At 42.5% G+C, this 16,834-nt stretch overlaps 1 protein-coding gene across 2 annotated transcripts in view; it reads right to left on the bottom strand.

The window, feature by feature from the left end:
* CTNND2 (catenin delta 2) overlaps positions 1–16,834 on the bottom strand; it is a gene marked incomplete at its 5' end in the record, with an annotated part of 948,683 nt that overhangs the window by 141,745 nt on the left and 790,104 nt on the right. For both annotated transcript variants that reach the window (XM_082623542.1, XM_082623543.1), the window contains one exon: positions 1,982–2,099. In XM_082623542.1, coding sequence (XP_082479668.1) covers positions 1,982–2,099 — 118 coding nt within the window. The remainder of the gene's footprint in view (positions 1–1,981; positions 2,100–16,834) is intronic.

Below are 16,834 nucleotides of genomic sequence, written 5' to 3'. Positions count from 1 at the left end.
AAGGAGAATCTCCAAGGTCTCCCGAGAGATTGAGGAGTCTGGTCCTCTGACATATCAGAAGAAAGATGTGCGTGCCTCACAGCACTCTGATTTTGGACCATGCTCCTGAAGGCTACCTTACCCAGTGGTGGGCACTGGACCAAGACAAGAGGCTGTTGACTCTTATTTTATTCTCAGCTACAAGGCCCAGACAGTATTAAAGCTTGCTTGGTATCCATAGGCTTAGCATCCCCTGCCTTAGTCTCTACTACTTTGAATCTTAAGATCCTTAGCATTGCAGCTTCTGTGAATTATGAATTACCTTCAGTAGCTCTTTTCAAAATTCCTCTATTGTGTTAACAGGTATCTGTAAATACTCAAGGCATCTCGACTGGTTGCTTCTTCAGGGACTTAATTTTCCTGTCAATGATATTAAAAGGTCTAAAATGGCTGTTAAGGGCATTTACAAGAGAGGTTGATTAAATCTTTTCTATCATATTTCACTTTTGAAATTGATGTCGTACACAGTAAATGAATGGATGCAAATGTAACTGAGTGGCAGTGATAAGATGACAGACAGTGTCATAACTGGAGTCAGCTGGTACTCAAAGGGCTAGAGTCCCAGAAAATATCATGGGTCCTAAACTTTAGGGAGTAGGGCTCAGGCATCAGTAATTTTCTAGCTTTTCTAGTAATTTAGTTTTCTAGTTTTTTTTAGTAATTTTCTAAATTTTTCAGTCACTCTAATGTGTAGTCAAGGTTGAGAAGTGCCATGGCAACTCATCCCCATGCCAATGAGTAACTAAATGGATAAAATCACTCTTATTTGTTCTTTATCAGACCTTACAGCTAAGTTACATTATATTGTATTCCCGACTAGTGCCCATTTTAAAGCTGTATCTACTAAGGCGGTTCTCAATCCAAGATGCACGTCGAATCACCTGATGAACTTTCAGAGGAATAGAAATCGGAGACGAGAATTGGACACTTAGATTCACTCGGGGCTGTGATGGTGTCTAGGCACATGCATTTATTAAATGTTTCAAAGGCAATTCCGATGAAGAGTTGGTATTAAAAACCATGGGATTGAGGCTCTGGTTCAGAACCAGGGCCAATTTTTGGCTCCCCATGGTATATCTGGCAATATCTGGAGACATTTTTGTTTGTCACAACTGGTCTGCGGGAAGGATGGTACTGGCGTCTAGTGGGTGGAGACCAGGGATGCTGCTCAACATCCTACAGTGCACAGGGCAGCCCACAGCAAAGAACTGGACCCAAATGTCAACAGAGTGGCTCTGGAGAAGGTCTTATTAAGGTATCACATGTATTAAGGTCTTATTAAGGTATCACATTCATCACATGTATTACTTGAAAGCATCAGTAAAGTCCATGTTGATACCAGGATATTATGAAATTACAAATTTTTTGTTGAAAAGGAACCAAAACTAATCAAAAGACAAGTGAAGACAAAACAAAATAGCTCAAACACTGGTGAAGCCCACCCAATTCTATTTTGGTTTGTGAACTAAAGCACTGAATGGACACTGATGATCAATGTTTTGACAGGCTCGTTTATGTAGCACTTTGACAGCAGTTATTTAGACTTCATCAGGCATTCCTTACATGGCACTGGACAAAATTAAGTTGTTCAGAAGCTATCTTGTAAGAATATAGGATTATTTGACTCTCAGGTAGTTTTAATATTTCTTTTTCTTTTGCCAAAGGATTTTAGAAAATAAAGCTAGAAGATTGTGGGCAACCTGGTATATGAGAGTTTATACACTCATCTGGAACACCTGTAGTTACAATAACTTAATCTAAATTTTCATTCACTACTAATCAAGAATTAAGTGTCTAGTTCTAGGCTAGGATTAAAAGTCGATATAGATCTCAGAGTGAAAGTATTAAACAGAGCATTAACTCTCCATCCTTGTTAGCCACTGTTTGGTCCCCTGGGCATCCTTCTTCTCTAAGATGCTTCATCTATGCAAATTCAACAAACCTTGCTATCGATCTCGCTGCTCCCCAGCGCAGACTGAATCACGTAGAGCAGCGCATCCGTGAGCCCATCACATTCCCGCATCCTCCTGCGGGCCTCCTCTCCGGCTGAACTAACATTCCTGCAAAGCAAAAGGATGTGTCAGAGCCCTTCACGGTGGTCACCTCCTCTCATAGTTTTAATCAAAACACTTTCCTTGCATTTTCAGGTTTACCAAGAATATAATTTAATCAGGGGGTACGGCCTCCACAAAAGCATCCTAGAATTAGGTGAGTCACAGATATCTGCAAGGAAACTCTCTAAATGGAGAATGGAAAATTCCAAACATGTGATCCGTGAGAGTTCTGTGACGGCAAAGAAGGGAGACTTTGGCCAAGTCTTCAAGGTCTGCTTCATTTACAATCGACCAGGGAATCAGAAGCTCTTTGATTCAAAGGATTCTTCTTCTTTGAGAAGTTTGAAATACTTTTCAAACACAAAGCTTTCAACTTACTGAAGTATTTTAGAGATCTAATTTCACCTGCCTCAAAAAGATACCTACCCTGGCCCTTCCAGAGGTAAGCTTCTAGAAATTTATTCTAAGAACACAGAGATTTCTGTGAAAATTTAGTCATTGGGATGCCTATGGCACCTTTTATGGGTAGGAGTTGCCCAAACTCCTTCCTACAATGGCACAGACTGAGCTAAAGCCAACAGAAGGGGCCCCTTGTAATGAAATGCACAGCTGGGAGACAGAGAGAGCTTCCAGAAGGTACAAAAGACATGAGACAATCTAGTCAAAGGTGAATCTTTTGGGTGGTTTTAGTTATTCCACCACCTGAGAGGGTGTTCTGGTCTTCCTCTCCAACCGTGATTAAGGATTCAGTTCCAGCAGAGAACTTTTGCAGTAACTGAATGAGAGACAGCACAGGCTATTAGAAGGATGCTGGAGGAGATGAGTTAATGGAAGGTAGAAAGGGGCTGAAAAAATTTAGAAACTGTGGGGAAGGGTAATGGAAAGAGAGAATGATCTAGGTAGGGCAATGGTTCTCAAGCTATGGTTATTATCAGAATCACCTGGAGGGCATGTTCATGGAGAGAGCTGGGCCTCACCTTGAGATCACTGGTGGAGTCCAGTAATTTGCATACTTTGGTGATGCTCACACTGGAGACCTAAAGTAAAGTAGCTCTAACTCTACTTCTAGGGGGAGGGTTTGGTTGGGGAGGGTAGTGTTCTTCAGTGACTGCTGGGGCCAGCCATGGGGCAGATTCCAAGAACCTGTGGCCTTAGAGCACACAGGAATAGCTGAACAGAATGAATCTTCAAACCCATGCTGTAATTGACACAAGTGTTCTCATTTAATTTTTCCAACATCTTTCCCTGTTATACTTCATTCTGTTTTACAGATAAGAGAACTGAGTCTCAGACAGGTTGTCCAAGGCTACACAGATAGTAAGTGGAGAAGCTACAACAAACCCAGGTCTGTGAAGGACAGGAAAGCAAAGGCTTCAGGCTTGGTGTACAATATGGACTATACCTTTTAGGAATTAAATCAAAATAAAATAGGCTCAATGCTAAAATGCTACTGAACATAAATGTTTTCTTTAATATCTAAAAAGTTCTGCAGACATGTTTAAAGACAATCTATCAGTGTTTTAATGTAACACTGGGAAAGGTTATTCAATTCACATTAGTATTTTTGGCATTTGCTGATCTTAAAATATAAACAAAACTCCTCAGTTCCTTAGATAACATAACTGAACAAATACTGGCAGCATTTTTATGGAAGGTGTTATAGATTCTGCCTTGGGGTGGCCAACCCTCATTCTGAGAGCATCTCTGGGAGGGAGGAAAGAAATCTTTCTGCAAAAGAAAAAGTGGTGAGAGGCACACTGGTATTATTATTAGAAGGATGGTCTTTGTAAAAGAGCATTTTTAGAGCATTTCTCCTTGAAATGACTTTCACCAGGTCGAGCTTTGACACTGTTAGCGTACTAGGTTTGTCAAAAAATCCAATCATTATAGCATCAAAAAAAAAACAAACAAAAAATTCCAATCAGACCTCTTTGGTCTGAAGAACATCAAAAAACAAACAAAAACAAAAACAAAAACAAATTCCAATCAGACCTCTTTGGTCTGAAGAACACCGGGTGCAACGTATGATTGTCAGTCTTAAATCCGGCCTCTTTGTGCTTTGATAAGGTCATGTTTCCAAAGACAGAAGAATGGAATTTGGACTTGAAAGAACTGTAGGGATAGCTCATGTGCACCTTAGTCTCGAACATCCTCTAGCCTTTCCCCTTATCCCCGAATGCTCAGTCTTTCCTTTGAGTGGCTTCACGATGGGGGCAGGCTGCCTCCTGATTCACAAGTAAACATCCTCATGATCAGCCCTATTTTCACTGGTAGTCAATGAATGGGCAGGGGCAACTGATGGGAAAGATCAGGAATTAACAACTTTGTCAACATTACATGTCTTCAATATTAATTTGAGCATTTTCTTATTCTGCTTTGTTCTAGTCTAGTCTCCTCCACAATTAAAAAAAATTATTAACTGCCGACTACATTAAAATATGTAAGATATTACATATTAAAATGTGTAAGATACTGAGAAATGAGAAAGACTAATATTATAAGTTAAGGTCCCAGTAGGGAAGAGGAAGTAATTAGGATACACACATAAACACCACCCCTCACAATGATACAGAGGGGAGAGTGCAGTTACCACAGTGTCTGCAGGTAGGATGAGGCTCCATATATTTTTTAAGTGAACTGAGGTGTGAACACATCTCTTTTTCAATGAGTAACTGTGTCCTTCAAGCCTTTGGGGTTGGGTTTCTGCTTTTTATCAACTATTCCCGAACAAGTGAAACATATCAAAAGATTACCTTTGGTTTTTCACTCTGGAGGATAGGAGGTTTCCTTTCCTTCCTTCCCCCCTGTCCCAACACAAAATTTACTATACTTGTGCATTTCACTGTTTAAAAATAAAAATCCCAATAGCCTTATGTGTTGGTCACAGAACAGTTAGTTGTAATTATGGTCCCAGGTAGGTATCTGATAAAGAGCCAATGTCCAACCTACAAAGTTCCTCCTTCCTGTTGTACTTAAATCTTCTGCTCATCTTGAGGGAAGTGATTTCCATGTCTGGCTAGAAACTGGTGCAGCAAAATTCTATGCATAAACGTAACACTGAAACAAAGACTTGTAATTATTTTGTAAAAAGCACAATGATGCTATAATATCTACTCCTTAGAAATAATCTCTATAATCTTGATTGAACTGCCAGTTGCTATGTCATTTGGAAATTTCTGCTTAAAGTAGATTCTATAATCTTTTTATCTAATACATGAAAAATAAACACAATTTATTTTTATATCTTACAATTAAAAGATATAAAATCTCTTACAGTCTCTCTTATTCAAAGGTAACTAGCTAAACTGCTCTATTTTCCCTATCTTCAGTGCTGTTTCACGTCTCATTACTCGGAGACTTCATCACTCACTACGTTTATTTTTTTTTAAAAATTCAATATAGAGTGCTCATAGGATCAAAAGTGGAATTTACATGAAAGACTTTGGTTTGCATGATGCCACTGCAGATGGTCAGTATACGGGGGATCAAATCACACAGAAAACCAAGGGATGAGATTTTGAGTAATCAAGCTACTTGAAATTAATCTCTCCCTTCTCCGTACTCCCTTAGCTCTTTGAATCTCCACTATTGATCACCATTGATTTTGAATTGGACCTATTTAGGCTGTGACCTTATTGCTGCCTTGGGGCCTTCAGGAGGGTATTTGTATACCCAGCATGCAGCTGAGTGCCCGACACATCCAAGGTGCTCACTGCCAGTTGGCTATTGCATGCACATTCAGCTCTTCCATGGGATTGGAATTCACATGTAGTCCATGACTGGCTGATCTCTGTGCTCCACACTCATTGGCTAAGTATCAGACGTCTGTCACACCATCAGTGCAGCCTTCGTACCTTCTGGTTTGGGCTCTGCCACTACAACCCCATCCTGGATTATTCAGGGCTGTATCAATTTGCAAAGAAAGATAAAGCAGTTGCAAAGTGTATAATTTGGGGGAGGAAACTTGTTCAGTTTGAAGTTTCTTATGCTTGTTAATAGTATTGATCATCCACACCGTGTGCCGAGGGATGTGCACAGTTTCGCCACCTGAGGCCAACCAGGCTGTCCCAGTGTCACACCCACCTCACCCTCTGACTTGTAGGAAGAGTTTTCTGGTTTGAGATTAGTTTGTCTTGCTGTGCTTTCTGTTACCTCCTCTCCTCTCCACCCCACCTGATCCTTGGGCCTTTATAATCTGGCCTCCATAGGGGGTCATCTCATACCTGGCCCACCCCCAGCCCCTGGAGTCCTGGGTTCCAGCCCTGCTAAAGCTCCGTACCATCCTTCCCTACAGCTGCACACAACTCTGTGCTGCTGGCCATTGGGCAACTTTGTCTCATTGCCCAAGTTATAATCAGCAGAGCCCAGATGCTGGGTCTCTGCAGGATCTGGGCTGGGTTCCTGAGATTATATACAGGTGTCAAGAGTGGGATAGGGCTGCCAGAGGGCTTTAGAGAGTGGAGCAGAGATCGTTTCAAGAAACACAGGTAGTCTGGAGGTAAAGCTGAAATATGAAGGCACACACTGAGTAGGGCCTTGATGCCAACCCATCAGGACAGGCAGGGGGAGAGGTAGAATCCACCACAGATGACAGCACAGAGGAGACCTGATGTTCAAGCTGGTCCCTTCATGATGTGGAGGAGGGATGGGATGCATCCTCTTTCTGGTTGTCTGTTCCTTGGTCCCCAGTGCATAACACTGATTAGGAACTCAGTGACTGACTGCTGAATGAAATGATGCACGATTAGTTTTCAGGTCTGCCTCCTTCTAGACCAGAAGTACTCTGCCAGGGTGATTTTGCCACCAGGAAACATTTACTGATGTCTGGGCACCAAAGGATATTTTGGTTGTCAAAACTGCGGAGGGATGGGGTGTTACTAAGAACCTCCGATCAAAATCAGCAGTGCCGTGGTTGTGAGCAGGACACTGCTCCCAAACCTAGATTCCAGGAATCAAGTGTATTTGTCTCCTTGGGGAAACAGCAGCTATGCCTCGTTCTCTCCTACAAAAGGCCTTGGGAGAACTTGTCTCTGGGTTCCAAAATCACCGACCAGAACCCCCCCCAATCTTTTCCTCTCTGGGAAAGCTGAGTGTGCAGGGCCTGGGAGGAAGGGGTCCTCTGTCTGGCCAGCTGGGTCAACACAGCAAGAGCCACCCAGCCAGATTCTCTCACTCCAGATGCGACAGTTACGGGGTCCTGGGTGTGGCGTGAGCCCTGCCACGTCTGTCCTTCCCCCCTCTCTTCACAGAGGAGCTGTGCCACAGAAACCACTAGGGCTCATCCTTTTGATTTGTAGCTTCTCTGTAGAAAGGGAGCAGCTTGTTTCCTTCTTATCACTCAGTAACCTCAATGCAGATGGATGCTCTTGTGTACCTGGTATAGGGCTACCTAGGGGTGAAGGCACATAAACGCCTTCTCTTGGCCTCCTCATCCGGAACGAGCCTACAGGGATGGTTTGACATCACTGCATCACAGGGACACACAGCCAGGGGCTCAGGGCCTGGGCAGAGTCCTAGAGATAAATGTCTACTGCTTCAGCTGCTTCTCACTCAGAACCTCCCACCCAGGGGTGAGTGAGACCCCGTGTGGACCACTGGGGCACCATGGGAGATGTGCTGTACCACAGACACTCAGAGAGGATGGGGAGGAATGGAAGGTTTCACAGCTGCGCTGACAACCTCCTTTTCTTAACTTTGATCACTGATTTGTAAACAATCTCAAGCTAATGTAAACACATTAAAACAACGTGGGAAATGTAACAGTAAAAGTAAACATCCACACTTTCCTTCTCCTCTGTCCAAGGACATCACTGTGACCATTTGGTGTTTATCATTCAAGATTGTTTTCTACTCATACAAATAAAAGGCATAGGAATGTTTTTGCTTTTTGCCACAGTGATTGCTCAGTCACTGTGCTTGTGTCCTTCAAAAGCATATCATTGTCTATTTTTTAAAATTATTATCCTATTAATAGACATCCAAGTTATTTTAAACTTTTTAGGGTAGTAAGTAATGTTAAGCTGAAATTTGGAGGAGCTGTGAGTTTTACCAGATGGACCCTGCAGAACCATTTTAGGAAGAAAGGGTAGCAGAGATAAATCAGTTCAAACCAACAAAACGACTCACCCTGATTGGCACCTACTGTGCTCCACACCCAGTGCCAAGTCTTGGGATAAAGAGGAAAACACCTGGCCCTTGACCTTAGGAGCTCACAGTCCAGGAAAGTAAGCAGACATATATTTGATGTGCCTGAATCTGATATCATCAGCATGAAAGTAGCAGTATGAAGAATTTGGGAATCAATCCCCCTTGGAAGTGATGTCCAGGCACTTCCAGTGAAATCTAGATGTTCCGAGAAAGTGAACGCAGGATAACATGGATGGAAGTTTTACGACTCACTTTTATTTAAGGTGTAATTAAAATCTTTGCTTAAGTTATAATTCTGTAAACTTGGACATCAACTGTTTTCTTTAACATTTGTAGCATCAAGTCATGGGTTGGGACTTAAGAAGTAAGAACAAAGAGTACACTACCTGCGTTCTTAGGAAGAAAGCATTTCGTGCAAATTTAGTGGAAAGTACCTTCAAATTTGAAGGGTACACATGGGCTTAGGGCAGTTTTAGGTGAACAGCCTGTGTAAATACCAACCAAGCACAGCCATGCAGAGGTGGGGTCTCTGGGTCACACTCAGCATGAACGGAGGATAGGACCTGGCAGGGAGAGGTGGAATTCTGTGGCAAATATCAATTCTGGCACATAGCTGATACATTTTTACTAAGCCTGACAACCTAAGCCAGCCCCTTGTATCTACTAAAACCATGGTGGGCTCATGGTCCACCAGCATAAACTTGTTGATGCTCTTACCAAACCACATAACCTGTGTTAAGTCCTCCTTGACATCTAGCTGCTGGCAGCCCAGGTGGGTTGCTCTGAGTGCCAGGCAGTGCATCACCAGACCTTCCCTTCCTGACTGGTGTAGTTCAGCAGGAAGATGCAGGTGAACATTTATGACATTTGGGCTCCCCCCACCTGCCTGGTGAATTCAAGTCATTCCAGAAGCATTTCCAGTGTTGTCTTTTTCTGACATCCTACCCAGAGAGCAAAGCCAAGGATGACAGAGGATAAGTCCCTGGCTTTGAAACCTTTCAATTGGGATTTGCTGGGCTGGGTTTCCAAGTTACTTTGGACCAGCACTCCATTTTATTTTCCATGTCTCCCTTTCTGGAACTGGAATGTCTATATAACTATTATCCTGTGCCTGTCCCAGCACTGTATGTTGGGGGAAGATAACCTGTTTCTTTAAAATCATAGGTTCACAGGTGAAGAGAAATTGTTCCCCAGAAGCTGTACTTCATGGGTTACTCATCTACGTTGGATTTAGATGATTCTGGTTATGGACTTTGGAGCTGAAGAGATTTAGGACTTTGAGTTGATGCTGTAATTGGGATGAGACCTTGGGATGAGATGAAAATACGTGGGGTGGATGTGGATCTTTGGGGACCAGAGGGTGGACTGTGGTGGACAAATAATGGCCCCCCAAGATGTCTATGTCCTAATCCCTGGAAACTGAATGGATTACCTTACATGGAAAAAGGGACTTTGCAGATGGAATTAAGGTTATGGACTTTAAAATAGGGAGACTGTCCTGGATGATCCCTGTGGGCCCAATTTAATCACATGAGCCTTAAAAGCAGAGAACATTCTCTGGCTGGAGTCAGAGAGATGCAGCAGAAGGGAAGTCAGAGAGATCCCAGCATGAAGTTTCAACTTCCTGCTGCTGGTTCTGATGTATGGGGGCCACATGCAAAGATGAGAGAGAGGCGGCTGGCTTCCAGTTGACAGCCGGAAAGGAAACAGAGACATCAGTCCTACAGCCACAAGGAACTGGGTTCTGGCCACAACCTGAAGGAGCTTGGAAGCAGATTCTCCCAAGAGCCACTAGAAAGGAACACAACCCTGCCCATACCTTGATTTTAAGTTGGTGAGACTGGAGTCAGACTTCCAATCCAAAGAAACAAACTGTAGGATAATAAATTTGTGTTGCTCTAAGTCACTAAGTTCATAGTAATTTGTTACAGCAGTAATAGGAAACAAATACACAGCATTGAGCTTTTACTCAATTGTAAGTGGAGTTCTTATCAACACCATCCCTAAATGTTTCACACTCCATCCTTTCCCTGGAAAACTGCTTATCTGCAATGAGCTCATGCAAGTTTTAAGATATTTCCAGATGATCAAATAATTGTATTGATTTGATCAAGACCCAAATACCCCATATATAAGACAATAAAAATTGTTTCTAATCGGATGAGGTGCTGCCCTCGACTGTGCAAGGCCAGGAGATATTCTATGTAACTCAGAGCATACTAAGGCTCTCTGCACAGGAAATATTGATGTGATATGATGATGCACCATAAAGTATGCTGCTTTTTTCCCTCCATCTCTGATCTGATTAACCACAAGAGCGCCACCAGGTCAGTGGTTATCAGCTTGCTCTCCTGCTTAGCTGAAATCCTTCACTTCTGCCAGTCCTCTTTCTGGCAGAAGAGTTGCCTGAAAACCTCAGTCTTCATGGCTTCGAGGGAACAGAAAGTGCAGCAGCTGGTACTCTACACTGCGTGGGAAACAAGTGCGTGGATTGTAAGGGAGAGAAATGAGGCAGCTTCCCAGCTCTGATTGAGTGAAGTCTGTAGTGTGGCCTCCTTGCTTTAAGTGAATTCCCAGAACATCATCTGAAATGCTAACCCTAAGGACCAAATGGTAGGAACAGCATTAGGAATAGCCCCACCTCCACAAATTTTATTGGGTACAAATAATGGGAGGTTGAATTTACTTGAAAAGCTCTTGATTTCTCTCTCTGTATATGTGTTTTTAAAGCTGGTACTTCATTATAGTCAAGTCAGAACAATTTCCAGAGAAATCCATTTCCCTTTTTCTTTTTCTTTCTTTCTTTCTTTCTTTCTTTTTTTTAAGATTAGCACAGTCTTGCTGCTTAGATTCCTGCTATGCACCTTACTGTCTTCTCCCAAGGAAGGCAATCTCTTTATAAATCCGGACAGCGATAGCTCAGTAATTGCTTTGCTGAGCCGCAGAGACAGAATGCTTCTGTGGCCTAAAGAACACCTACGGACCGAGCCAGCAGTAAACCCCTCTGCCGTGCTGTCCTCAGAGCGAAGGCCTCCTGTTGACACTGCCACCTCCATTCAGGAACGTAAACCAGCAGAGAGAGACGGAGGAGCCCCTCTGACGTTGACTGTTCAATGCTGTCCCTTTTGAGGACTACCTTAGATGCGTGCCTTCTGAAGTCAGCCATGCATCCCACACACTGTTCCGGAGATGCCCAGAGCAGAACCAGAAACACCCGTGCTAACAGACACCCTATTGCCGTCAAGTACTACCTAGGGTTTCAGCTCCATGATTCCAATTAAAATTGATGAATGCCACAGAGTTAAGTGCTCTATGAAATGTCTGCTCAAAGTTTCCTGTTGGGCTAAATTACAAGGAAATTGTAGGGAAAAAAGGGTGAATGCTGTGTGGCTAAAACCATTACCTGTGAACCTAATTGTGCCCATGTTTTCTTTTTTTTCTTTCTTTTTTTTTTTTTTTTTTTTTTGTGCTCTGTGAACACCCACAATTGTTTTCTAGCCTGTAGTTACTGGACCACATCGTGAGCTTGGAGCCATGCCATGTGGCCCAATCGATGCCCACCTGCCCTGTTTTCCACTAACTCCTGAAATATTTCACTCAGGTACATCTGTGGTGGGCTCTTCTTTCTGGAGCGCAGACTCAGAATCAGGATGCAACTCACATTGAAAGCCCCCAGATCCCACCTCTGTCCTGGCACCTTGGCATCCCGTTAAGTCTAGGTACCACCATCTCCACTGCAATGAGCATTTCCATAGAATAAAGCCATTTGCCAGGCCTGGCCTGATTACAAATGCAACAACAGCAAAAAGAAAATGTCAGGGTCAAAACGCAAATGAAGTTCAAACATGAATTAAAAACAGTGTTTTCTTCTTTTTCTGCTAAACCAGTGATCAACCAGATCGAGTTAACACAAATCACAAAACCTGAGTTTTAAAACACATATAATAAATAAATATGCTAGGAAACTGTGAAATAGAAATGCAGTATTCACTTCACCAAGCAGACAGCTTCCAGGAAAATGAGCATCCTGGCTAAATAAATAATGAATAATGCTGAGGCCATCCAATTCCGGGTATTTTGAGTCTATCATCTTCTAAGAAGTAGGAGAACAAAGCTGACTGATAAGGGATTATAGGTAATTGGCTACTTGCCTTTTAAATGTCAGACTGTGGGTTTGAACACTTTCAAGATTTGGCATTATGGGGCTTCCCTGGTGGCGCAGTGATTGAGAGTCCGCCTGCTGATGCAGGGGACACGGGTTCGTGCCCCGGTCCGGGAAGATCCCACATGCCACAGAGCTGCTGGGCCTGTGAGCCATGGCCACTGAGCCTGCGCATCCGGAGCCTGTGCTCCGCAACGGGAGAGGCCACAACAGTGAGAGGCCCGCGTACCACAAAAAAAAAAAAAAAAAAAAAAAAAAAAAGATTTGGCATTATGTTCTGGATTATTAATTGCTATTATGAAAACCACCTTTCTAATTTTCATTCCAATTCAACACCTAATTCTCCATATGCAGTCAGGTAGTCTTTCAATTTATTTACTTACAGGAAATTTTAACAAATCATACTTCAAACACTTATTAAAGCTGGGAATCCATGTGATTTTTTAAAGCTCACTCATCTAGATGATACATTTTCCTTGAGGTGCATTTCTTGTTTTCATAATTGCTTTGATCACTCACAGATAACACTGAGTCCCAGAAACAACAACCAAAAAACTCAGAGTATCATCAGAGGCAAAGAAGTGCATTTACTCTTTTTTTTTTTTTTTGACAGTTTTGCTTTATTTATTTATTTATTTACGGCTGTGTTGGGTCTTCGTTTCTGTGCGAGGGCTTTCTCTAGTTGTGGCAAGCGGGGGCCACTCTTCATCGCGGTGCGCGGGCCTCTCACTGTCGCGGCCTGTCTTGTTGCGGAGCACAGGCTCCAGACATGCAGGCTCAGCGGCCATGGCTCATGGGCCCAGCCGCTCTGCGGCATGTGGGATCTTCCCGGACCAGGGCTCAAAGCCGTGTCCCCTGCATTGGCATGCAGACTCTCAACCACTGCACCACCAGGGAAGCCCAAGAGGCAAAGAAGTGCATTTACTCTTGTGTCTTCCCTCTTCCTTCTGTTTCTCCCCAACTATGCTCCGTGCAGTTCCCCAGCCCCTCCCAAATATGGCTTTCTTCTGGGTGTTTACTGTCAGACTGCTGCCATCAGCATTTCTCTAAGCTGAGGGCTCATTGTCCTTGCCCAGCATGGGAGGGTTAAGGGGTTAGAAGAGGGAGACACCGGACACAGAAGGCAAAAGCCCCTGTTACTCCGTTGCTCCAGGCCAACATCCCTCTCTGCTTCAAACATTTTTGTTTGTTTGTTTTCCTACATTTCTTTTTTGAAAAACGACTCCTTAAATTTGTGGCCAAAATGTTAATAATAATAGTCCCTGGATCAAAACAGCTTAAGCCTCATGTCCAAATGAGAAGGAAGTGATTTTTTTAAAAAAAATTCCTTTAATCTCTTAAAATGTACCCATCTCTCCTAATTGCTATTTCATGAATTTAGACGTTTTGATGACTCATTCAGCAGCCTTTTATTTGGGCCAAAGAACATGATAAATGATGAAAAGTCTAGACTCCAGTTAATTTGGCCAGAGATTATTGTATAGTTCTAGCTAAGAGAAACGAACAAAGAAAGCCAATCTTTGGCCAAAAATGAATTAAAGCTGCAGAAGATATCTCTGGACCACCGTCTTTTCTTCTTGGTTTGGAATGGACATATCTAGTGTAGGAGTGGTGGGTGACAGGAGGGAGGAGAAACTCTAAGAATACATATATAATTTGTGTGAGAAAAGCATACAGAAAACTCAGTAAAACTAAGATCACTTGTCTTTTAATTTTTTTCTGAAAGGTAGAACAGTATACTTTTAATCTTAAATACTGAAACATCTTTAATTTCTGGAAGAAATTTCTGAGAGACTTATTAAAAGAAAGCAGAAGCCAGCTTCTTAAAGAGGCGTGCCAATGTGGTCTTTTGAGTTTATGCACTGGTCTTAATCGCAATTTAGGAATAATGTTGGAAAAATCAGTATCAGAACAATTCAAAGAAACTCACATTTTAAAATCAAGTTTAATTGTCTGCCTCCATTATTGCTATGACTGGACTTGTTCTTTTTCGATGTGGGAAGGGCAAATTCTAAAGATGTCTCTTCAATATCACATGACATCACGCATATGTGGCATCTTATTTTAAAAAATGACACAAATGAACTTATTTACAAAACAAACAGACTGACAGATATTGAAAACAAACTTACGGTTAGCAAAGGGGAAACGTGGTGGAGAGGGATAAATCAGGAGTTTGGGATGAACGTAGACACACTACTATATGTAAGATGGATAACCAACAAGGACCTACTGTAGAGCAAGGGAACTCTACTCAATATTCTGTGACAGCCTATATGAGAAATGAATGTGAAAAAGAATGAATACATGTATATGTAGAACTGAATCACTTTGCTGTACACCTGAAACTAACACAGCATTGTACATCAACTATACTCCAATAAAATTAAAAAGCAAAAACCAAAAATCCGCTTAAAAAGAAAAATGTCTCTTCAAGATGGCTGACCCCTAGTGATTCAATCAAACACTCAAACACTAACCTAGGCACTGCTGTGAAGGGGCTTTGCAGACGGAATTAAGGTTACTAATCAGCTGACCTTAAGGCAGGGCAATGATCCTGAGTTTTGAGGATCATTTTTAGGAATGAGGATTCTTGGGCTCAGTGTAATCACGTGAGCTCTTACATACAAAACAGGGAGAGGCAGAGGGTCAGTCCAGGCTGACGGAGGGTCTAGGAGAGACGAGGAAAGTTTAGGATAGAGGGCCTGACATTGCTGACTCTGCAGGATGAAGGAAGGGGACCACCATCCAGGGCAGGTGGTGGCCTCTGGAAGCTGAGAACACCTCCCAGCCTCCAGCCAGCAAGGGAATGAGGCTCTCAGTCTACAGCTGCAAGGACCTGAACGTGGCCACTGACCCAAAAGAGCCAGGAAGTAGGTCCTCCCCAGAGCTTCCTGAGAACAGCCCGCTGGCAGATACCTTGATTTTGGATTGTGAGACTTCAAGCAGAGAGACCAGCCAAGCTCCCTGGATTTCTGATGTAAACCACTCTGAGATAGTAATTTTGTGTTGTTCCAGCCCCCTACATTTGTTGTAATTTGATATGGCAGCGATGGAAACACCACTTCATTTGCACAGCCATGGAAGAAAAAAATATTCCTATCTTTCATAAATGTTCATTTTAACATTTCTGCTAAAGTATTTCAAAACTTTGAGACACACTTTTTGCATCTTCCAATGGAGGCATTTTAGAGGTTCTGAATGATAAGATGCCATCATTAGGATTTTTAGATGACTCTTGCTGCAGGAACGGTAAGCTAAATGCATCTCTCACCAACTCCAGATAACCTAATGTGACTTTCCTTGGTTTACTACCATCAGATGGCTTGCTCTCAACATGAGTACAGGATAATGGCACCGCTGGGTGCAAATTTCCTTTTAGTGCTTTAGGGGTGAAACGAGTCATACCTTAAAAAAATCCAAGATTTATAATGCTGCATAGAAAGGTCACACAGCAAAGACACTTCGAGCAGCCACAGAGCCTTGTTAAAAACAGCTCACAGGTTGCCCGTGAAGAGTCTGGTTTCACTGTTTCTCCTCGTCACTCTAAATAAGTTTTTCAATTAGAGGGCTTCTCACTTGTTATGGTACTGGTGCCATTCTCCTGATGCTGAACAAATGTTAAGGTTTTATTTAAAAACTGTACCCTTAAGCAGCTCAGGGGCCACCCTGAGAATAACTAAAAAACGAAAGACAAGACTTGTACCGTTCACTACGGGCCCAGGGCACATGTGTTTTCTGGCTTCACTGCCCTTTGTAAATGAAAATGGTTCCTGGAATTCTGGCACAAGACACACAAAACGACTTCATGGGAAAAATGTCAAGGCATCAGTGCACCATAAAAATAATCTAGAAAATATAATTTGGAAACACAAGGTTTTTCTAACAATCACTTTATTATAATTACTCTTATTACCAATCCTTTTATATGTGCTAATATGGGACGGTTTTCATCTGTTAATCAACTAAGAAAAAAAGTTACAGCAAAGACAGGATAGAATGATTCCATTTTTGTGCAACAGGGAAGCAGGGAGAGGATCCTTATATGTTATACAGATTCACCAGCTATCAGACCAGTAGACACAGTGATCGAATCCATTATTTCCAATAATCCAATATTCCCCTAACATTCCCCAAGAAACACAATGTGCTACTTTAGTTTTAATCACAAGTACTCATAACAGAATTTGTTCTTTACAGAACATGCTAAAAATCAAGTATATAGTTTATTTCCACATCAAAGAAATTGAGAATTGCTTCAGGTGTAAAGCAAAAGTTCTTTCTTTTTTTCTTCCACATGGACACACCTCAAGGACAGTGTGCCCATGACCGACACCCTCCCATCAGCACTGGCCACTGGCAGTGTGGGGAGATGTCGGGGGGGCTTGTGGGTAACAAGCAGTTACAAGGCAGCCAGCCACAGCCTTACCCC

This window comes from Mesoplodon mirus (assembly GCF_964341445.2).
Source record: "Mesoplodon mirus genome assembly, chromosome: 5".
In the NCBI taxonomy this organism is placed as follows: domain Eukaryota; kingdom Metazoa; phylum Chordata; class Mammalia; order Artiodactyla; family Ziphiidae; genus Mesoplodon; species Mesoplodon mirus.
This window is presented reverse-complemented; position numbering and strand designations above follow the sequence as displayed.